The sequence below is a fragment of the Acartia tonsa genome, chromosome 14 (genome assembly GCF_053477335.1).
Source record: "Acartia tonsa isolate MP-2025a chromosome 14, ASM5347733v1, whole genome shotgun sequence".
In the NCBI taxonomy this organism is placed as follows: Eukaryota; Metazoa; Arthropoda; class Copepoda; order Calanoida; family Acartiidae; genus Acartia; species Acartia tonsa.
This window is the reverse complement of record NC_137273.1, coordinates 23075542-23100161: the sequence shown is the minus strand read 5'-3', so window position 1 is coordinate 23100161 and position 24620 is coordinate 23075542. Positions and strand designations below refer to the sequence as shown.

Genomic DNA, 24620 nt, shown 5'->3' with positions numbered 1-24620 from the left:
TGTATTAAGCGTAAAGTAATGCGGAAAAAAGAAATAAAGACATAAAAAAGATTTTTAAATGTGTAAAAAAATATAATGTAACATTAGAATTTGGACTCTGCAATTTTTAGTATGCACATACAAATTTTAATTTGTACGTCCAATTGTTAGTTTTTTTTACATTTAGATAAATTTTATTACCTTTCATTTGAATATTTTTATTGTTTAAGTTTCTTTAAAAATTGTAACAAAATTATTTGTTGAAATTTTATGAATTTGTTAAAATAGCCTGCTATTGGTTCGCAACTTGATGACATAAGTATCCTTGTTATAAGTCAATAAATTCAATTGCGAAGGAAAAAACTGAGATTAAGATTTAAATAAACTGCTTAATTTTTAAAGGCAAAGCTTTTCTATAACTAATGTCTGAGCATCAATAAGTCGTATTGTCAGTCTTAGAACCTTTCCATTTTTGCATATATAATAGAATTGTCTAATCATTTTTAAACTTTGTTGTTCATACTGTTATTTAATAAAAAAAAATATGTAGGAAGCTTCTTGATAGTTCACCAAAAAAATCAATTATGCACTTATTATTCAAATTTGTGCTTAACTTTTATGGATGTTGTCATCCTTGCTTTAATGAATCTTGTATTGACAAAATAGATGATTATTATTGTTATATAATACATAAACATATCAAATGCTTGAAAAATTTAGTTTAGAAATATGTATACTTTTGATTTAGTAAATAAAAAATCATCTTTTTTGTGTATTGACAATACATTCTTGAAAACTTTAGTTACATTTCTTAATTTTCATTTTCTGAGAAAAAAAGACTAAAACTAAAGGCTTAAATAAAAAAAATAAAATAACCTAAAATCAGCCAAGTACATATGTGAAGCTTCCTTAAAAAGTATATCTCAATCAGTTAAGGAGTTATTGAAATCTTTAGACAAACAAACCTTACTACTTTATATAATAGGATTATGCTAGTGGATAAACTTCTGAATAAGATTAATTGTTGAAAGTGACTGCGCTATAAGCCAAGGTTGTACGTACCTCTGGGTAGACAAGGAAGGCAAGGCCAGGGCCAGATTCTACCACATCCTTTACCTCTACACCCTAGATACATAAATAGATAGATAGATAGATTAGAACAAAGAATGAATGATAGATAGATGGATAGATACGTAGATAGATAGATAGATAAATATAAAGAATTATGGATAGTTGGACAGAAATATACATTAAGACCTACAAATAGATACAAGATAGATAGATAAGTATATAGATAAATATACAAATAGATAGAAAGATAACTAGATAGATAACCAAAAGGGGACAGGATACACAACAAATATTTTAGTGCTTATCTTCCTATTAAACTTCATGGTTATTTTGTCAAACCCCATCAGATAATCAACCCTTAGATTGCAAGAACTTTGTTTGAAAGTCTGTGCATGACTGAGTTGTGCCTGCTTTGGGACAAGACATTCCTCCAAAATTAATGTCAAGCACCTGACGTAACAGCAATAGGAAATATAGATTAGAAATATAGGATGTAATTGTATAGATGTACTGTTTTCTTAAAACTTAATTTTTATTTAAATTGAGTATCTACATATTTTTTCTTATATAATAAATACGCATAACGACATAAAAATCTTTTTTATATTTTAATATTGCGGCAAAAGATAAAAAAATGAGCAGTAATATACATGAGTAGTGAAGCTCATAAATATCTAATTTATCTCTTTTAGCAGCTAAGTCAATGACATTTCCATCTTAGTTTAGCGGGCAGACAAAAGATGAAAAAATAACGACATAAAATTTGAAGAAATGTGAGAATTTCATATTTAAAACTGAAAACTAATTTAGATTATGTCAACCAATGTCATCAAGGAATTTGAAGGAATAAGAATAGAAATAGAAGAATAGAAGAATATTCTGAACCCTTTTTTCGTCAAATCTAAGAGAGAACATTTCTAGCAGATAAAAGTATTTTTTACTTTTGACTCTTGCTGATGTGGATTCTTAAAAAATGATAGACTCGCTACTCGATAGTGAGGCAAAATTATTTTTGTGAAAAATCATCCAAAAGCACATTAAAAATCTACAAAAATTAAACAAAATCATCTGTTAATAACACTCTTAAGATTTTATTTCATTTTTGTAAATTTTTTTATTTGATTTTGAAGGATTTTTCACAAAAATAATTTGGCCTCACCAGCGAGTAGCAAGCCTAACTTTTTTAAAGAATCCACCTTTGTTTCAAGCTTTCAAATTGAAGACGAAATTTTTGGGCAATATTAATTCTGATTCCGCAAAGCTTTCTACTAAGAAAATATTCTGTTTACAGCTGACTTTTATCTATGTATGAAATGAAAAAAAACATACGTTCGTAACAAAATGTGTACGCAATTTCAACCAATGAGATTAAATGTATGTACCGATGCGATTCTCCTATTGGCTCAATCAGACTTTACCTCTCTTTCTTAGTACCTTTATTGGAATAAGACAATGGCCGATAAATTGATGTATATCCCCAATGATACAAAACAAAATTACCACTTCTGTAGATTACATTTAGTGGCTGAAAAATTTGGACACTCAACTCAATGAACTAACCAATAAAATTCAATAATATTCCCCAATAAGTTTTTAGGCCATCAAATAAGAAAACTTTGGGGACTAATATACAGTGTAATAAACAGCTCAATGTCCCTTCCCTCCCTTTAAATGACAACAAAGATTTTCTCGGGATAAGAGAAACTTTAAAAATATGTTAATATAAACTGGCATTCAAAAGTCCTCATCAGGGAATGGTTGTCACATTTTTAAAATATATTTCATCCCCTCTTAAATTGTTTCCCCCAGGGGTAAAGTTTACATTGGAGATGAGTAATTACACTCTTATTTGGGACCCATTTATGTGATTGGGGAAATCTGAACTATATTGTTTATAGACTATAGTTTTGGTAATCGTTGGGTAAAAAAATATTGTAACATCGTGATGATTGGGTTTTAAAATCGATAGTTTTGTTTATGTTTATCTTAATTGAGTTTTAGTGTGTAGTGGGGGGGGGGGGGGTGGCATTGATATATTTTTAATTGTTTAAAAAAAAAGATTTTCCAACCTATTGGAGATAACATAACAAATGTATAAATATAAAAGTACTATTGAAATTTAATTGATACACAGTACAATTTCTTTAAATAAAATGTGTCACTTATATTTAACTTTTTCATTTAATTGTTGAAAAAATATATCATTTTAAGTGTCACAGTAAGTCAACCTTTATTTTTGAAAATTATGGCTTTAAAGGTTTGCAAGGCATAAAAAATGGGCATAAACTTCAGTTTAAGTTAGCTTAAAACTATATCAAGGCCTAAATTAAAAAAAAACAAGACAGCTAAAACCATAACGGGACCTAAATGAAGCTTCCCCAAGAAGGAGAACTCAATCCGTTCAGTAGTCATTAAAAACTTAAGCTTTAGACAAAACACATTACTACATACTTTATGTAATAGGACTATCGGCTGCACTCCTAGCATCTAGGAGTTCTATATTCTAAAGAGTAAGGAAAATAGCCTAAAGACAAACTTATACATATATAAAAGTTCAATAACCTAAAGCCAACCTTAGATATAAAAAGCTTTCCAAAAAAGTAGAGCTCAGTCTCTGTATTCATCGAAATCTTCAGATTTAGAAAAAAAACCTTACTACTTTTTGTAATAGGATAAAGTTTCTTTACTATAGAAACACCCCATTGTTGATGATTTATGATATAAATGTCTGGAAGGCTTTTATTCAATTATTGAACCCAATTTAAAAGGACAAAAAGCATTTTCTTCACATTTTTTTTTCAATTTCCGGCTAGTAAAAAAGCGCTGCTACTCTATTTATCTTTTTTTTTAGTTTTCAAGGAATTTTAAGAAATGATTCCATCGTGTTACATACAGCTTTCCACAGATATTAAACTTAAAATTGTAAGATAAAAATCAGTTCACTAGCCCTAATTTTTTGCCCTTTGGTATTGATTTTTTGTTAGAACCGGTTCTAATCCAGCGGAGTTTAATCGGTTTCTAAGCCATTCTAGAAACAAAGCTATACCTTTTGTTTGGCCATAAATCCCAGAATTGAGAAGATAACGGTTGCCGAGAAGAAAGATGTGAATGTGTTCACACAACAAACGACAATGGCATCCCTGAAAAATTCTTAAATTAGGATATCTCTAAAAATCTATCTTGTATATTTATCTCTCTCCCTCTCTCTGTTGTTTTGTTACCTATCTATCTATATTTCCACCTAGTTATCTGTCTATCTATCTATATTTCCACCTAGTTATCTGTCTATCTATCTATATTTCCACCTAGTTATCTGTCTATCTATCTATATTTCCACCTAGTTATCTGTCTATCTATCTATATTTCCACCTAGTTATCTGTCTATCTATCTATATTTCCACCTAGTTATCTGTCTATCTATCTATATTTCCACCTAGTTATCTGTCTATCTATCTATATTTCCACCTAGTTATCTGTCTATCTATCTATATTTCCACCTAGTTATCTGTCTATCTATCTATATTTCCACCTAGTTATCTGTCTATCTATCTATATTTCCACCTAGTTATCTGTCTATCTATCTATATTTCCACCTAGTTATCTGTCTATCTATCTATATTTCCACCTAGTTATCTGTCTATCTATCTATATTTCCACCTAGTTATCTGTCTATCTATCTATATTTCCACCTAGTTATCTGTCTATCTATCTATATTTCCACCTAGTTATCTGTCTATCTATCTATATTTCCACCTAGTTATCTGTCTATCTATCTATATTTCCACCTAGTTATCTGTCTATCTATCTATATTTCCACCTAGTTATCTGTCTATCTATCTATATTTCCACCTAGTTATCTGTCTATCTATCTATATTTCCACCTAGTTATCTGTCTATCTATCTATATTTCCACCTAGTTATCTGTCTATCTATCTATATTTCCACCTAGTTATCTGTCTATCTATCTATATTTCCACCTAGTTATTTGTCTATCTATCTATATTCCCACCTAGTTATCTACCTACTTATGCATATATCTTTCTACCTAGTTATCCGTCTAACTATATACCTTTCTACCTAGTTATTTGTCTATTTAACTATCTATCTTTCTATCTGGTTAACTGTCATTCAACTATCTTTCTACCAATTTATCTGCCTATCTACCAATCTAACTACTAAATTGTATGTACGTATGTATATCTATCAAAAAATAAAATGTACATGACTACCCGTTTACCTTTCATCCTGTCTTTAATTTATCAATCAATCATTCTATACCTATCTATCTATCTAATCTATATATAAACATATATATCTACCTATGACAATTGTGGTGGAACTTGTTATAAGATCCCAAAGCCAGTAGAGCTCCAATTCCAACTCCATAAGAAAAGAAGATTTGGGTTCCTCCATCTAAAATTTGAAAATTATTCATCGTGTTTCGTTCCATTATGCAAACTAATAGGTTTGCTATTGAAATGAAGTATATCTACAAAATAGAAATGAAGCATGTTGCAGTCTGCATATTCATAAAAGTCTCTTTTGATCACAAAGAATGAGAAAATATTCACTTTGTAAGTAAGTATATTATAACACTTTTAAATATTCTTGGGCCTTGTATTGATTCTTAACGTCAAAGGGGAGAACAAATTGACATATTATATATGCTTTACACATAATGTTCTTAAAAATAATTCTTTGAATGGTTTTAGTCTATCTTATGTCGTCCCCTCCCTCTCCGTACGAATAGATTCAAGGGGCGAAGTCGCTATTCAATAATAGTTATTTATCGCATTGTAACATGAACAGCTTTTCGCGGATATAAAAATGTAAAGTTTAAATATTAAACACAGTTTTTTTTATACACGAGATGCCGAAGGCACGGAATAAAATAACTGGTTTTGATTTTAAGATTGTACTACTTATTTATATTCGTAGAAGACTGGATATAATATGATGCTGTACATGATTTTTTTAGTATGGCTGAGAACCAATCCTAATCCGATCCTAATCCACCGGAAATTAATCGGTTTCGAAGCCATACTGGAAATAAAATTACTTACCGATCCAGACCTTGGACTCCATGAGCCTGTCCCACTGGGGTGTGAAGAGGAAGTAGAGGCCGTCGGCTGCGCCATCCAGGGTTACAGCTTTCACACACAGGATGGACAGAATCACGTACGGGAATATGGCGCTAAACCACAGGACCTAAAGGATACACCAAGTTTGTTAGATTTAGCAGGAACTCATATTCATTTTTAAAGGGATAATAGTGTAGTTTTTATTTCTATTTTGAAAAAGTTATAAAAGTTTCATAACACCCTTGTAATAAACAGTTATGAAACATTGAAAGAAAAAATAATTTGTACTCTGCAAATGTTAACAAATTGATTTTTTTTGAGTTAAGAAAAAAAACATTTATGTAAAATGTATGACATTGCAAAATCAAAAGTTTAAATTTCAAGTCACATCCCATTTAATATATATTTTAAAGTTGGGGTAAAGTGGTATACCCCCCTCAAAATTAAATAAAAATAAATTACCCCCATAAAGCCCTTGAATCCTTTATTTTACCCCCCACAAAATAAAAGATTGGACGTCCCTGGAAACTTATTATGCTTGTTTACTTTTCCAAGAAAATGTATTTTGAATGTTTGAAAAGGAAAATTCAGCGGAAAACTGTGTTCATATTTTTTTAAAACAAATTACAGCGAAAGTCATTTGTTGATTTTGCTTTGCTTTAAAGTTGTTACATCACTGGGGAAAAAAAGAAATATATTTGCTTTAAAGAATATTTCTACACTATTGTATTATACCCTTTTTCTCTCATACAGGTAAGTAATGTATATATATCCTTTGCTGTTTTAGCCAGAAATAAAAATTATACATTGAGTCAAACAATCTTTTCAGGGAAAATTGAATTACTCATTTTTTTTGTAGGGGAAAAAATTAGTTTTTTAAACATGCACAAAAAAAGCTGGTCAGCAATTGGGGAAATTTTTCTTTGTTAGGCTTTTTATTTATTATCAAAATTATACTTAAAAGTCCCGAATTTTGCTAAACTTTGTATTGTAATAAAATCAAAATTAAACACTTTTCAAAGGAAAATTATATTATAAGAGTGATGCAGCGCAATAGCTTATTTTGTCCCCTCCCCCCTCGAATTATCCATTGACATAATAAACTGAAAATGGAAGCTCAGGAGAGAGAGAAATAGCATTCAAACATGAACCTGGAGTGTCTAGGGATTTATAATATGTAATAGTTAAACAATCTTTAAATATTAAACATACTTATATCTTAAAATTTCTTATTTAAAAAAGAATGTTTAATATACATATATAAAAGCCTATGACACACATTTTAAATACTAATAATATATAGCAGAAATATATACACTCTAAAAAATACCCTTCAAGGCACACTGTAAGAATCTATTGCTTAAGTACTTGTTCTACTACTTATTTCATCTTATATTTGGAAACTGGTTTGATGAAAATATTAATTTTCAAAGTGTATATATTAAATGAATTTCAGTTCCTAAAGTCAAAAGAATAAAATTTGACCTTTAAAAATGTAAATAACAAAGACTTTTTTGGCATTAAGTTTGGTCTTAAACAATTTCAAAACTTTTATATTTTGAATTTTTATCACTATTGACTTTTTGAAACTGGAATATTTTGATCAAAATATCTTTGAAATTGTTTTGTATGTTGCTTAAGCAACTTTTAACCAAAAAAATATGAAAAATTGAAGTCAATTACAATACGTTGCTTCACGTTTCCTTGTAAAATTTAAAAAAAAAACAGCAAATTTATAACCTAAATATTAATTTACATTGTATAGCAGTTTAAAGGCAAATCTTTTCTTTAAAATATAATTTTCCACTAATTTTGACTTTAATTTGATATAAAAATATGAAAATGCTAGTAAGAGAAAATATAGTGTTAAATTTGTCAAAATTAGTTTCTTCAAATATCAAAATTTTAATAAGATCTAGAGAATAATATTTGATGGAAATACTTTGTAGACCAGTAAACCAAATATACCCTCCCCAAAATATTTACAAACTTATTTGGTTATTGACTTCCTCAGAAAAAAAATTAATAAATCCAAAAAATGTAAGAATAAATGTAAGGGGGGGGGGGGCACAACCTCTAAAGAATTTTATGTTTTGAGAATATTCCAGTAATAATTGGAGGGAAATTTCCAAATATTCTAATAAACATAATTAATTTTGTAAATTTTAAGCTTCTCGCGATCTTTATATAAGTACATCATTTGAGTAATTGTTAATACTTTTAAAAGAAAATTAATTAAATTTTTCTTAAATTTTTTTTAGCAAAATTTATGCTAGTAGATAGAATTTATAAAACACCACCAAATGATGTACATCTTTTAATTAAAAATAGGAAAGATTTGCCTTTGTATGATATTGTTAATTGGACCAGATTGAAATGAAATGGTCCGCGATCATGAGAATAAGATCACAAGATCAGCTGGAGTGATCTGGGAGTGATCAGAAAATCAGCAAATTCACATCAATTTTTGTGAAATATGCTGCTCAGTGCACAGTAGAGCTCTCAAATTATTTTAAATGGTAATTTATTTAAAGTTTATGATGTAAAATATTGTAGAAAGAAAAGGTATGTCCATGAGTATAAAAGCTAAAAGAAGCTGCAAATTTATTATGAAAAGTGAAAAAATGTTTAAATGAAAAAAGAAGAGTTATCTACATTCCTTAAATAAAAGTAATAGATGTCTGTTTGTCTGTATGTCTGTACTGAAGGTTCTCGCTAACCGCTAATCCGATATAATTCTTCTTCACCGTAAAGCTTCTTGTAGGTCCTAAGAAGGTTTTTAAGTATTTTAGGGGAGGGTCTCACATCCCTCCCAAGAAAAACCGCCCCTAGAAAAGAAATTACCTCAACTAAATTTCAATTTTGAAAATTAAATATTTGGGGGGGGGGGGGGGTGGCTTTAGGGGCGAAACACCTTCTATAAAACTAATGTAGATAAAAACATAAAATTCTTCAAATTTGAAATCAATAAACTGAAAAATTTGCATATTTATTATTTTAACTCGTTTGCTTTTTATTGGACAATATTATGTTTGTTGCATCACTGTTAAAAACAAATTTATGAAGGAAAAACAAATTTTACAGGCCAATAAATTGAAAGCTCTTTTTTTTACACAAATGTATATTGTGTAAACATAAATATACTGTATATATATAGATACCATATCATATATAGGATTGCAAAAATAAAACCTTGGATCAAAACACTTTAATTAATTAGCAATTGTTTCGACATATTAATAAATTATATAATAATATATATAAATTGAGCAGTGTGACTACCTTTATATTATTTTTTGAAATTACCATATTGTTGTTGTGGTTGCTACATTACCTGTCCGCCCTATCAAACAACATCCACCCTCCGCAGAGACGCAGGAGGGAGGGAGAGAGGGAGATCAGCTGTCACGTGACCTTCGCGCGAGCCTTGCAATGCCGCACCCACTTCTGTACACACAAGTAAAACAATAACAAAAACATGGCGGATTTAACCAAAATTGGGTTATCCGCCAAAATTAGTTGAAAATAATAAATTTTTTTGAGATATGATTTTTGTGCGATATTGATATGATATTTTTGGAACCAATGTCACAGTTTTAATTGTAAAACTGTAATCGCCGCAACGCAATTCAACCTCTTAATGTCTGACCTTCCTCTAACTTTGTGTATGCATGTATATCTATCCTCTAGTTTATATTAGACCTACAACAGCAGAGTATTTAGTCTAGTTCCATGGCCAGCTCTGTGGTTGGTTTGAAAGCTTTTAGGCTTAGGCTTGAATCAGTAACGCAGCAACTTTTTACTAATGACATTTCTTACCTAAAAGATTGCCATGGGATCCAAAGTGATAAGACAATGGCCGATAAATTGATGTACATCCCTAATACACCTAATTACCCCTTCTGTAGATTACTATTGGTGGTTAAAACGTTCGGACACTCAAGTTAAAGAACCAACCAAACAAAGTTTAATAAAAATTTGTTAAGGAACAAATAAGAAAACGTTATTATAAAATTTTGGAGCCAGTAAATTAACAGCCCAATGTCTCCTTCCTCGCTGAAAAATATGTCTCCAATTTGTTTTACTGCCCTCCAGACTTTCCCCATATCTTATTGCTTCATCCATTGCTGCTTATGAACATACTTGTCCTTGTCTATTTAGAAGTATTTTAGTTGTTCAGAACATGAAGCAATCCAACCAACAACAGAAAAGACATTCCTAACTATGACATTCTAATCATCTATCTCCTACTGCTTAATTCTATAAAAATAAAACCTACAATTTCCTCCTTCTGTAGATAACAATCAAAATTTTTTCTTCATCTACCAAGCAAATTTTGGTTCAGATTCAAGTATCATATCATATTTATTACTGGAATGTTGTTCAGTTTTTTTTTGGTAAGAAGCGAGGATGAATAATTTTGTTGTACATGGCTTGAAAAGAAAGGTTAAAAAAGAGCCCACACCAAAATTGATGAATCTAACATGCAAAAAACCCTGGATTTAATTAATATTCTTGCAAATTTTCGTGCTTGTTAATATAACAAATATATTGGATAGTTGGCAATTTTTTAACATTCTTTTCAGAATGATATTAAAATTATGATATATATTTCATGATAGAAGTCAAAATTAAAGGATTTTTAATCAAAAATAAAATTTTCTATGTAACATTTAAAAAAAATAATGGACTTCGATCATATTAAATTGAAATGAATGTATATGATACAAATCACATCAATCGAATAAAAAAAATTATTTTTTCATCAAATAAAATATCAAAAAAAACTTTACATTAATCTAAAAAAATTAAATTTAAAATTACTTTTTTGACACAATTTTGAGATCTTTGAAGATTACTTTTGATATTAAAATGAAGATGAATTTTATTAATCACTATTTTCTTAATAAATAATGGTGACAACTTATCATTATAACATAACAACAGAAAGCAGAGGAGAAAATAAATATTTATTACATCCAATATTGCTTAAATTTAATCAAAGTTGTTACCATAACATTTTAAAAAACAACACATATAAATATTAGTTTTAATTAGATTTAACTTTAAAAATTTTTTTTAGGTCTATTAATAAAATAACTGAATTTATTTGTATATGTTGTTTTAACAGAGTTTTGGCCAAATGAAGCCAATGTTAAGATGGCAACATTGATTAAATCAGTCATACAATTTCCTATTGGCCAAAAACTGACCAATAAGAAATCATATGACCAATTTAAAAAAAGGCGCCATCAAATAATTGGCTAAAAATGCGCCAAACCCCATCTATCCAATACGGTGCTAAGGGATAGTATTAAGATTTACGAAAATAATGAAAAAAAATAATACCTTTCCGGAGTTATGAAGACCCTTCCACACGACAAGGTAGACAACGGCCCAAGCCACGACTAGGGCAATGAGAAGGTGGGGTTGGACACCACCTACATGTCCTATACCCTCGCTGATACCAAGGGCTTGGTTGCTAAATAAAATTTTTTAACATAAATAACATTAGAAATGCTGAGCGTTAACTTTTTTTGACAGCAACCTTTTGTACGATATATTCATTCTATTCATCTGATTTTAGGAACATTGATTGCAAGAACAACAGGGTAATCTTTTTCAAGCGAATCATCTCTATAATCAAGTCCTAAAATTGCAAGTATGTCCTTAAATTACGCAATTTGTGTATACCTTTAGATTGATATTCTGCTCATTCAGTTTTGACACTCTATAAGTGTTCATGTTCGTTTGTTCAACAGTTTGATTTCAAAGCATCGCTCTTATGGATTTTGTCATAATTTAACAAGTATAGAAAACTTACTTCCAGAATTGTTCTACAGAACTTTGGGTCTCATTCTTGTGGATGCCAGAGAGAAACGCCTTTGACTCGTTGAAGGGAACATGACCGTCAGGATTCCAGCAGTGGTCATTGGCCCACGCATCCTCTGAACATGTTTCCCGGTGAAAATGGATAGAAAGATATGATCGCTATTTTGGTGGAGGATACATCCACCATTCAAAGTTAATCACCTCTTGAAAAAAAGTTCCCCTTCCTATTTTTTTCTACTTTTTCATTCTAAACTAAACATAAAGTAGGGTTTTCGACTTTTCCCACACCTCCCTCCCACCTCAAGTAGACCCTAGTCATAAATAAAGAGAAAGGTCCAGCCATTAAATAGGTTTTTTTTAACCGTAGCTTAAAAAGTGCAACTTTTTTGTATAGGATTGACGTAACTGTCATTCAGTTTAACCTTTTCTGCGTGTCCTGTCCTGTCCTGTCCGTGTGTGCATTCACTTCTGCTTATAACGCAAGGATGTACAAGGTGGGGAGGGAACATTGGGCTGTTTATTACACTAGTACCCAAAGTCTGAAAGTACTCTGAACTTTTTCTTATTCGTTGGATTAAAAACCTTTTACTGAATTTTGATTGGTTGGTCTTTTTAGTCGAGTGTCCAACGTTTCAACCAATAATTGAAAAATACAGAAGGAGTAATATTGTTTATCATCATTGGGGAGGTACATAAATTTATCGGCCATTGTATAAATAAATAATAAACCTACCCCCAGAAAAAAAAATTGTATTGCCGTTTACTAATAGACTTCCCCCATAGTGTAAGACAATGTACTAGGTATTACCATACTGAAATTTCTGACAAAATTAAAAGTTTGATATATTATGATATATTTATGCGGAAATGAGAGCCCTCTCCACATATAGCTGCATAAGGTTAACTTACATAAACTCATATAGCGAGGCAAAATTAAACTAAGGAAGTTAGCGTACAAAGCAGATAGTTTTATTTATTAGGAAAGCTAGTTTAGAAATTATGGTGGATTTTTGTAACGCCCATTTCTCTCTCTCTCTCTCGCTCTCTCATTTTCTTTGAAAAACAATGAATAAGAAGAGAGAGATTAAGACAAACTGCCACAGACAGTCACAAAACTTGCAAAGTAGCTTTGCTACTTAAAACTAAAAAGGTTACATAAACTAATTTGTGACTAAAAGCTAGAATGTAACCTTCTGCCTGTCTCAAAAAGAATAAAGTCTACATAAATAGCAAAGCTACTGTAATTTATTTCAACACTGGTGGTTACGCCCCTAGAGGCATCTATGGGTACTTGGGGGAAGGGGAATTATGTTCCTTCACCTACATTTAAGTTTTTAAAAATGAAAGAAAAAATTATATTGTAAAGGAGAACCATAACTGTTGAGTGATTAGTTTGATCTTAAGCTATACACACACACGCGCCTAGACTCATTCGCTTAATACTAATTAATTAAAATATCCCACCTCCTTTATGGCAATCACTCCATGGAAGTGAGGGCATGTCGACAAACACATTGAATAGATAGTAGAGTGTCCAGGCCACTACAATGATGTAGTACACGTTCTCAAGGAATACCATCATGATAGCCGAGTAACCAACACCCTACAATAGAATGATAGATAGATAGATGGATAGATAGATGGGTAGATAGATGGATAGATAAATGGATAGATAGATGGATAGATAGATGGATAGATAGATAGATAGATGGATAGATAGATGGATAGATAGATTGATTGATAGATTGATATCCTTATACTAAAGTAACAGGATGTCTGTTTGTCTGTCTGTGTGTTTGTCTGTCTGTTTGTTTGTACCAAAGGATCTCGCTAACCGCTGAACCGATCCGGTTCTTTTTAACAGGGTAGATTCTCATAGGTCCCAGAAAGGTTTATAACTATTTTGGGGGAGGGTACCACCACCCTCCCAAGAGAAATCACAATAAATCGAAATTTTTTTTCTCGAATAGAGACTCCTACGTAACATTGCACAGTATCGTAGAATCTTGATAAAGACTCCTACGTAACATTGCAAAATACCGTATTATTTAAAAAAAAACATTTAAAGTGCCACTAGAGGCCTCTAGGGGCGCAGCTGCTAGTATACAGGGCGTTTAAAAAAAACTGCGTTTTCCAAATTTGGGAAACAACCATTAGGAGTACAAAAAAAAATAATTATATGTCAATTTTCTCTATAAAAATATGCATCGAAATTGTTACAGGTGTTTTTTAATATCTCTGAAAATAACGGCGCATTTTAAAGCATAAATATTTCAAAAGATGCGTATGATGCTTTTTTCTGGTAGAATTTTGTGCCTTGAGGTTGGTTTTCAAAAATTTATTCACTTAAAAACAACATCTTAATGCGGCCAATACAATTTTCTACCAATTACACTAAAAATTTCATTTAAAATTCCCTCCCTGAAAACAAATATTCAGTTTTTCTCTTTGTATACTTAAGAAACGTGACCTTAAAAATTGCTCATGTTCGTAAATCCCCACCCCTCATTTATTCCTATAATCCTTTAATTTGATTGACAGGTTAAGATATAAACTCATAATTTATCCATAATTTGTAATTAAATGCTTTAATAAAAAAAATTCAAACTTTAATAACTTTTTTGTCTTTAGAGATTTTTTTGTTAAATAAAAAGGAGTTTTTTTCTTTTTACTATAACCTACGTTATTAAAGAAGATTCTTTTACTGCAAATGCATCACAATCAAGAAATGTGAAAAAGCATTTTACCTTTAAAACTCATTAAGGTACTATTCTTATACCTTTTTCTAAATTAATATTGAAATTCTACGATTTTTTTTATACATAATAGAAGAGTTATTTTAATTTGTCTTGCACAACATTTTTCACATAAAGCATTTTTTGAAACTATGTACCTATCATAGAGGCCGTATTTTTAGAGATAATGAAAAACACCTGTTATAAATTTGATGTACTTTTTTACAGAGAATAAGGACATATAATCGTTTTTTCTGCATTCCTTCTGGTTGTGTCAGAAAAACGGAAAACGCAGTTTTTTCTGAAACTCCGTGTAGATATATTTCAATAGGCCAATCCTCTTAAAAGTTATGACCCGAAGAAATTAAAGAAATACAGTAAGGAAACAATCAAATGCCTTTGTAAAGTTTTAAAATAAGCTTCTTCTTGCATATATAAAATACCCATTGAATTGTGGTACAAAATTTAAGATAAAAAAGCATTTATGTTTGAAATTTTTCTTGAGAGGGTGTTGGAACTCTCCTCCAAAATAGTTATAAACTTCTTAAGACCTACGAGAAACTTCATTGAAAAGTGAATTATATCAACGGTTAGCAAGATCCGTCGGTACAGACAGACAAACACACATACAGATTTTCATGGTTAATTTCATATAAGGATTTAAAATAAAATTTTGCATCAATGTATCGTGACAAGTTCCTAGAAAAGGTCGCAACATTACTCATTAAAAATTCATATGCCAATATAAATAATAATACTGCCAAAGTGAAAGAATTTTGTCATAAAATGTCATGCAAGCTGTGTTATTGAACTTTTGCAATAAAAAGACTTGAAATAATAAATATAAATCTGAGAAAATTTACATCCAAAAGTATGAATAAAATCCTTAAACCAAAAAGGTTGTCATTAAGCAGTCTTTAAAGTAAGTTAATAAGAAATACCTTTCTTCTTAATGGGGCTTGGCAGCCGCGCCTCAGCAAACTTAAACATGCTTCTGTGCAAATGAAAGAATTTTGAAAAGATGGATTGCTTGTTTTGGAACAGGTTTAGACATCCAGCTGAATTTTATTGTTATAATTATGACGATTTTAATGAGGCTTACGCGCGGCTGCCGAGCCCTTCTCCTAATTTCTACTTAATATCAAAATATTATTTTTAAATACATGTCAATTGCAATACAAAAATGCTATTGAGCTTGATTGAATAAATATGCAACAAAAAACAATAACAATCAAATATTTTTTTGATAATTTAAAAATCAAAAGATAGATACATAAATAATTCAGAATAAAAGTTGTTTTATAATAAATAAGTAAATATACGGACAGATGGATAGAATATTAAAATGATAAAATTATAAAACTACATATCTATAAAGATATCACTCCATCAATTTAATTTTCTTAACCTCTAGACATATATTAGGTTTAGAGTGTTGAGGGATTATCCAAATTCCTCATTTTTTTTTAGCGACTTTCTTCGTCTTCGATTCTTAGAGAACAATGACGTCTAAGTCAAAAATGATCCATGTGACGTAATAAAATGAGGGAGGTGAGAGGAGAAGTGGGAAAGAACACCTCAAAAAAAAAGAGATGGATAATCCCTCATTTTCATTACTTCACATAAAACATTTTTGACACAATTTTAACACAATTTGGGCTTTGTCGGTAGAGTTATGCATTTTTAAGAAAATTTTAGAGAGGCTAGATGAGGGGTTTCAAAGTTTGAGGCGGGTAAATAGAAACCCTTTTACACTTCACCCGCCCCCTTGTACGTCTAAGTGAGAAAATATACATTTTTGTAAGACCAGGGTTTAAATCAACTTTTCTTTGTAAAGGTTGGAACACCTCATTCCTTGGAAAAGATAGATAATACTTATCTATCGCATAGTATTATAAACAGCTTTCCGCGGATATAAAAAGGACCAAAAACAGTTTTGTTAGCCCCGAGATTACGGAGGCACGGGTTTTAATATTATTTATGATTGTACATTTTTATATCCACGGAAAGCTGTTTATAAAACGATGCGATAAATAACAATATCTATCTTTTCAAGGAATGATAAAATACGATACAGGATTTTTCAGTATGATTTAGTACCGTTTCTAGTTCAGCGGATATTAGTCGGTTTCGAAGCATTACTGAAAATAATCTTACCTTGAAGATGGGGCAAAGTTGACCGATGACGGACATGCCTCCAACACCCAGGTATTGTCCAACAGAAACCTCCAGAAAGAACAAAGGTATCCCGCAGATGAACATGGAGAAGAAATATGGGATCAGGAAGGCACCTAAAAAGAAAAAAAATAATTGCAATTTCTCCGAACTAGGGGAAACTTAAGTTGGGGGGAGGGGAGTCCACCCTTTGGAGAAAAAATATTTTCTAAAAGTGATATCTTTTAGGCGGATGATAAAATGTTTTTAAAACTTCCCAGGATCTATGCAAAGGTAAATTGTAAAGGAGAACCATATCGGTTTAGCGGTTAGCAAGATCCTTTGGTACAGACAGACATACAGAAAGATATCATATTACTTTTATTTAAGGATATCATTTTAATATCTGGAACTACACTTTTCAGAGAAAATTTTAGTGTATTGCTTTGTAATTTTAAGCGATTTTAATCCTGTAATGTTACCTAATCTTTTAGAAATGTCATTCTTTTACTATAATTTATTTGTTTTAAAACTAGATTTATGTTTCCAATAAAGACTTGGGGCCTATAGCAGTCTCTTTTTTAGAAGCAAAACACAAAAAATAGATGGACGTACAAACAAACGAATTAAATTATATGTTCATTTGGCTCAAAAAAGAAAAAAGAGAGAATTTGCATTGATAAAAATAATAAAATATTAGCCGAGAAAATCGCATTTCCTCTAAAGCGTTACGGACGGACAAATTAAGTATGAGAATATATTCTCTACTGAAAAAACATGTGTGGAATTGAATTCACACCTGAATTTTTATTTTCAATAATTTTGCTCATATTTCAAGATTTAATTGATTTATGGACTAAACAAATTTGAATTTTAATGTGTAACAATTTCACAACATTTTTTTATTATCAATTAGAATAAATGGATGTAAATTAGTCAGAAATAATGCAGACCTGTGTGTTTTAGGCTTAAAAAATGTATTTTGCTATTATGTAAATTAATGTGCGTTTGTCCGTTTTCTAATTCTTTTAGCTTTGTAAAAAAATACTTGAATTGTGCAATAGAAATTTGATACTATAAGATTCTAGAGTACAAAATCCTCAGCAGAGATACTCTATAGGCAAGATTATATACAGGTCTGTTTAATTCAAAATAATTCATATTCGTTGGCTTAACAACTTTGTGTACTTTAGTAATTTCTGATTGGTTGATTGATTATGTTAAGTGTTCAAACCCCCCCCCTTCTATATTGCCTAAAACTTTCTCTGAAATTCGGGCAATGATCAGACATCTATTGAGTTAAGATGAAAAATATATCGTTTTCAGATGATATTAAAGATACAAGTCCCAATATTATTATGATGAATTCCATATCCAATATATGAATCTACTAACTAAACTAACTGTATGCCAATATCTACATAATTCATATAGAATATACGTGGATATTATGCCAGTGAAAAAATATCGTCAGTTAGGTTTCTTACATTGACATCACTTATTGGTCAGTTTGTTCATTTGGTAGGAGGGTAACGGCGGATGTGGGGAAGTATTATTTTAGTCAGTTACAATTTTCACTTTATTAGAGCACATAGGAATATTGTGTAAGATCCAAGTAAAAAATTTATGTCAGTTATTTGAGCTACGCTACTTATGGATGTTGTCATCCTTGTTAATATTTATCATTATCATTAATGAATCTGACCCTTATTGATAATTCTGATAATAATAATTATTTTAGGAAAATTATGATTTACAGTTTTTTGTTTGTAATTATCTTTTTTTATCCACAGAAAAAAGTTTACTTTAAAAATAAAAAATATTTTGCATATTTCACTTTAGAGCGAATTATGAAGTACTTTTTGTTTAAAATAATAATTTTCTTATATTTACATTGTATTTTTCTCTTTAGAGAAAATATTAAAGTACTTTTTAATCAAAATACTAAATGTTTTTAGTGTAACTCTAAAATGATTGTAGTAAAATTATATTTTTTTCTCTTCATTTCTAAATAATTTTATTTTACTTAACGGCTAAATGTTTGTAAATAAGATCTCTGAAACTACAGGTCCCATTATACAACAAATTTACGAAAGCTTAGTATTGGTCCAATGAATTTAAGACAACCCCTTACCCCTCCAAGAGATAAATCAGAGCTGGATCTTTAAATCATTTCAATGGTGCGCCAAATCGGAGTGAGCCAACTTTCCACCGATGAGAGCACAGCATTTTACGAAATGCCGCGCTGTGATTGGCTGAAATTCGGCGCACTCCGATTTGGCGCACCGTTGAAATGATTTAAAGATCCAGCTCTGATAAAAATCCATATAGAGACTAGAGGAGAAGCCACTAAAAGTAATAGAAAGTAATCATAGTATCATGTCCGTCTGTCTTGTTTTATAGCTTGTTTTTGGGAGGAGGATACCTCCACCCACCCATTTAAAATCGATCCATGAAAAAATACCTCAAAACTAAATTTTTTATCTTTAAAAAACTAAAATGGAAATTGTAGACTCGACTCACCCCCCTCCGTCCCTTAGAGGCCTCTAGTGGCGTACCCGTTAGTGTTATTTATTTATTGCTTTAAAAATCCTGGAAAGGTAAGTCCGAAAATTTCAGGTGAGGTAAAAAAATAATGTAAGGACATTATTTTTGTAACTCGTCTTCTTAACTCTCTTTCTCTATCTCTCTCTCTATCTCTCTCGCCCTCTGTATCTCTCTCTCTCTCTCTTTCTCACTCATTCTCTCTATTTATCTAGGTTTATTGCTTTACCACCCTAATTCTTTATTTTTATATTTGTAACCATAGCTACATCTCTCTCTCTCCCTCCTCTCTCTGCCAGCCTCAAATTCTATGTCCCTCTATCTATATCTATATTATATAAACTTCTCTCTCTATCTGGCTATCTATCTATCCTTAATTTTGCAGAGTCGACGGAAATTTCCATTGCTTCATTCATATACATAATATATGTATGTATATATATAGAGAAGCTGCACCATAATTTAGTTTATTACCACCCCATATAACCCCTCTGAATATATATACCTTACTCCTCCATCTATCTCTGGATCCATAACTACGGCACACCAAACGACCATAATTCTGCTCGGGTTTCATTACAACACGAGGGTGGAAAATTTTACTGGTGAAAGTGAAAACTTTACTACCGGGAATCTTTATACTTTGCTCTGCATCGGGTTCAATCAAGTTTTATTAGGAAATAAAAAATAAAAGAGAGCAAAGGTTGCAAAAAAAAACTAGCAATAACAGGTGAAGATTAAATAAAAATATTGGTTACATATATATTTCTGGAAGCATCAAGTGTGTGTGCGTGTTTGAGCACGCGGTGCACAAATCCAAGATGGCGGCAAAATATTTGGCGGGAAATTTCCATATGCTTGCCGGGTGGTAAAACAGCTGACACCAAACAAAGGAAAAGTTAGGCCACAAAATGTTCAAGGTTAATTGGCTGATAATGCTATTTTTTAATAATGTGGCTTGTAAGCAGAATGTTTATGTATCATCAAAAATTATGAAAATAACGTTTTAGTATCTATCTAATTAATTCCAATTTAAAATGCTAACGTTGGAAAAGTGATTTATATTCGTCATAAATAAAGACGTTTAAATATGTTCCATCTTCTGCTAGGTCAGGCGCATAATACCAAGCATAGTTAGGACAATGGTTGTGAAATGATAGAGTTGATTGTCTGTTGATTGTTATCCATATGTGACCATTCAATTGTTTAAACAGTAAGAGGAATTGAACTAGTCCCCAATGTTTTATAATAACGTTCTTATTCGTTGGCTTAAAACTTTGGGGACTTTTATTTAATTTTGATTAGTTGACTCATTAAGTTGAGTGTCCAAACAAGAATTACAGAGAGGGGAAATTTTGTGAATAACCATTGGGGTTGTACATGAATCAATCAGCCATTGTAATAGGTTATCTAGGTTATTTTGAAATAATTTTGGTCTATAGTTTATACAACTTCTAACCCGATTGAGTTCTCTATTTTATTAAAGCTTCTTATAGGTCCCTGGATGGTTTTAGGCTATTTAATTTCTATATCAAAGTTTGGTTTCAGTCTATTTAATTACTCCGATGGATACAATATGCTAGGAGCACAACCGCTAGTTCTAAATATAATATTTTATAGAACCAAAAAAAAGGGAATATTAGATGTCCAAACGTTTGTGTTTGTATATTAATATCTATATCAACAAAGAAATAGAAACGTTCAAAGCAACATTTGGTTAAAAAATGCAAAATTCTAAAACAGTTAAGGTATAAAACCTAACAGCAGTTTTTCTATAATAAAAAAGCTAAAATAATTACTAATAATTATTTATCACATCGTATTGTAGACAGCTTTCCCCCGGTATTAAAATGAAAAATTATAAGATAAAACCAGTTTTGTCAGTTAAGTCTGTAATATCGTATTACAGATAATTTTTACATGATAAACAGTATGGCTGAGTACCGGTTCTAATCCAGCGGATATTAATCGGTTTTTAAGCCATACTGGAAACAATAATGGCATATAAAGTAAAAGCAAAAAGTCTCTAGAACGGCAAAATTGCTGTCTTTTTTTTTTAGAAGGGTTAAAGGCTATTGAGCGCACACCCCCCCCCTCCCATTGTTCAACAAATAATTTTAGAAATATAAACCACAAAACTTTAAATTGGCTAAAAAGATTTTTGCAATTTTTGTTTGAATAAATTTTCATATATGAGGAAAAGCTTTTGTAGTTTAACTAAAGGGATAAGACAATGGCAGATTACTTGGTGTACATCCCCAATTATTATACAAACAATTACCCCTTCTATAGATTAAAATTAGTGGTTTAAACGTTTGGACACTCAACTTAATGAACCAACCAAGCAAAATTTAATTAAAGTCCTAAACTTTGTTGAAGCAATGAATAAGAAAACGTTAAAATAAAACTTTGTGAACTAGTGAAATAAACACCCCCAATTTCCCATACCTCCCTAGGTTTACCTAGGGATGAGCTGGATCATCTCTGGAGACAACCAACACCATGATATGTATACCTCCCTAGGTTTACCTAGGGATGAGCTGGATCATCTCTGGAGACAACCAACACCATGATATGTATACCTCCCTAGGTTTACCTAGGGATGAGCTGGATCATCTCTGGAGACTACCAACACCATGATATGTATACCTCCCTGGGTTTACCTAGGGATGAGCTAGATCATCTCTGGAGACAACCAACACCATGATATGTATACCTCCCTAGGTTTACCTAGGGATGAGCTGGATCATCTCTGGAGACTACCAACACCATGATATGTATACCTCCCTAGGTTTACCTAGGTCCCTAGGTTTACCTAGGGATGAGCTGGATCATCTCTGGAGACAACCAACACCATGATATGTATACCTCCCTGGGTTTACCTAGGGATGAGCTGGATCATCTCTGGAGACAACCAACACCATGATATGTATACCTCCCTGGGTTTACCTAGGGATGAGCTGGATCATCTCTGGAGACAACCAACACCATGATTGTATGACCTTTCTTTAAAAGTTCCAGCCTATTTGCCGCCTTTAGTTATAACACGGTTTGTCTGTATACTTCCTTTTAAAATATGCTGACTTTTTTTTAACTTTTTTTACAACTATTTTTGTTTGTTATATGATTATCCTATTGATCTGATTATTTCAGAGCTTTGCTTTTATGGATGTTGTCGTCTCTGTTTACCTACAATTATGTTCTGTCCGTCTGTTCATTATTGACATAAAATAATCTTACCTCCACCATTGCTGAAACACAGATATGGAAACCTAAAAATTATAATTTCAAATTAATTATCTTGTAAAAAAATAACAAGTAAAGGCAATACAGATCTTATTAGCTATTATATCTGTCTACGGTATTGCCCACCTCCTAATATTGCCTATACCCACAGCATAGGCAATACTGCTCATGGCAAAGTCTACCTGGCAAACTATCTATCTATCTACAGTATTGCCTACCTCCAAACATTGCCAAGACCCACAGCATAGGCAATACAGCTCATGGCAAAGTCCCACTGACTGCTCCATTCTCCTCTCTCGTTGCCATGGTCAGCCTAAATTGGTAATACGTGTTAAAACATCATAGCAATATTCAAGAAAAATAGTCATTTTCAATCCTTATATAAAAGTAACAGGATATATGTCTATCTTTACCGATATGGTCTGCCTTTATAATAAAGCTTCTCACAGGGTTTATAACTATTTTTGTGGAGGGTTTCACCACCCTCCAAAGACAAATCGCCCAAGAAAAAAATTACCCACGCCACAAAAAATTTTACTTTCCCCAAAACCACCTCAAGTGCCCCTAAAGGCTACTAGGGGAGTAGCCGCTAGTAAATAATAAATTTTGGCGGCGCTTATAATAGTTTGCAGCTCACCTTGGCAGCTGCTGCGTCTTTGTCAGAGTCGGCAGCACCGCTGTTCCCATCCTTGCTGATTTTGCTGATACCCGCATCTTTAGCCTGAACATAAACATAGGTTAACAATCAACTAGAAATTTAGACGATTTGTTCGGAAAAGTTTGGAAGATTTTTTTGACGTTGTTTTTGGAAATTTTTTTTATGCTTGTCATTTAAAGCTAAGGTTTTCTAATTATTTATGAATGTCTATCTGTTTGTTTTTGTGTCTGTCTGTCTGTGTGATTGTCTGCCTGTCTGTTTGAATATAAGTTTATTTGTCTGTCTGTCTGTCTGTGTGATTGTCTGCCTGTCTGTATGAATATAAGTTTATTTGTCTGTCTGTCTGTCTGTGTTATATCTGTTAGTTTATCTATTTGTTTGAATGTTGATCTGTTTGTATGTGTGTATACTTGTCTGTCTCTCCCTAAATCTAATATCCTGTGATAAATTTTCTATGTTGTATTTGTTTTATTGATTCTTTTTTGGTATAATAAGATGAAGGGATGCAGGTATAAATTGATCTACATCCCCAATATACGCCTTCTGTAGATTACAATTAATGGTAGAAACGTTTGGTCACTCAACTTAATGAACCAACCAATCAAAATTCAATAAAAGTCTCAAAGTTGTTAATCAAACAAATAAGAAAACGTTATCATGTGGAGACTAGTGTTATAATTAACCCAATGTCCCCTTCCCCCCCTGAATAAGACGGATAAAATTTGATTTCAAAATTTCAATTCAGATAAAAAAAAAGCACAAAAAATTCAACAGTACATGAAATGTCAAAGGAGAAATTCTTAAAATCTTTAAACCTTTGAAAACAATTAAAAAGCAAATCTTTTAAAATTTCTTTTTAACGTAATATAAGCGTAATTTCTTAAATTAATAGTAATTTTTGTAGTAAAATGTTAACAAGGATGCATAAGTAGCGAAGCACAAAAAATCGTAGATGGGAATACGTACAGGTAGATTTAAAGGTTTTTACTAAAATCAAGAATAGATTTATTGGATAAAATAAATATGAAACCCTGTTTTATTTTGTATGATGACGATGGTCAAAGTAAATTATATTAAAGATGCTCATAACAATGGGAAAAATTATTTTGATACTGATATCCCATAAAAGTTTGAAAATTGTTTCTTTAAACGACAGGAAATTTAATTTTGATATCTGTAACTAAAAAAATTTTGAAAATCGGACCATAAACACTAAAGATATGGAGAAAAATGTGAAGAATATAAAAATAGCCTAAAACCTGCTAAAAATCGGTCCGACCGCAAATGATGTTTTATAGTCAATTGTGCTCCTTAATAATG

The 24620-nt window shown here is 31.2% G+C and overlaps 1 protein-coding gene across 3 annotated transcripts in view; it reads right to left on the bottom strand.

Annotated features, from left to right (window-relative positions):
* The window catches only part of LOC145305995 (sodium- and chloride-dependent GABA transporter 1-like), a 60772-nt gene that overhangs the window by 21016 nt on the left and 15136 nt on the right, over positions 1 to 24620 (bottom strand). For all 3 annotated transcript variants that reach the window (XM_080147914.1, XM_080147915.1, XM_080147916.1), the window contains 11 exons: positions 23280 to 23363; positions 22861 to 22955; positions 22637 to 22668; positions 16856 to 16989; positions 13428 to 13566; positions 11956 to 12079; positions 11481 to 11613; positions 6114 to 6258; positions 5370 to 5463; positions 4097 to 4190; positions 1042 to 1104 (listed from right to left, as the gene is read on the bottom strand). In XM_080147914.1, coding sequence (XP_080004040.1) covers positions 1042 to 1104; positions 4097 to 4190; positions 5370 to 5463; positions 6114 to 6258; positions 11481 to 11613; positions 11956 to 12079; positions 13428 to 13566; positions 16856 to 16989; positions 22637 to 22668; positions 22861 to 22955; positions 23280 to 23363 — 1137 coding nt within the window. The remainder of the gene's footprint in view (positions 1 to 1041; positions 1105 to 4096; positions 4191 to 5369; positions 5464 to 6113; positions 6259 to 11480; positions 11614 to 11955; positions 12080 to 13427; positions 13567 to 16855; positions 16990 to 22636; positions 22669 to 22860; positions 22956 to 23279; positions 23364 to 24620) is intronic.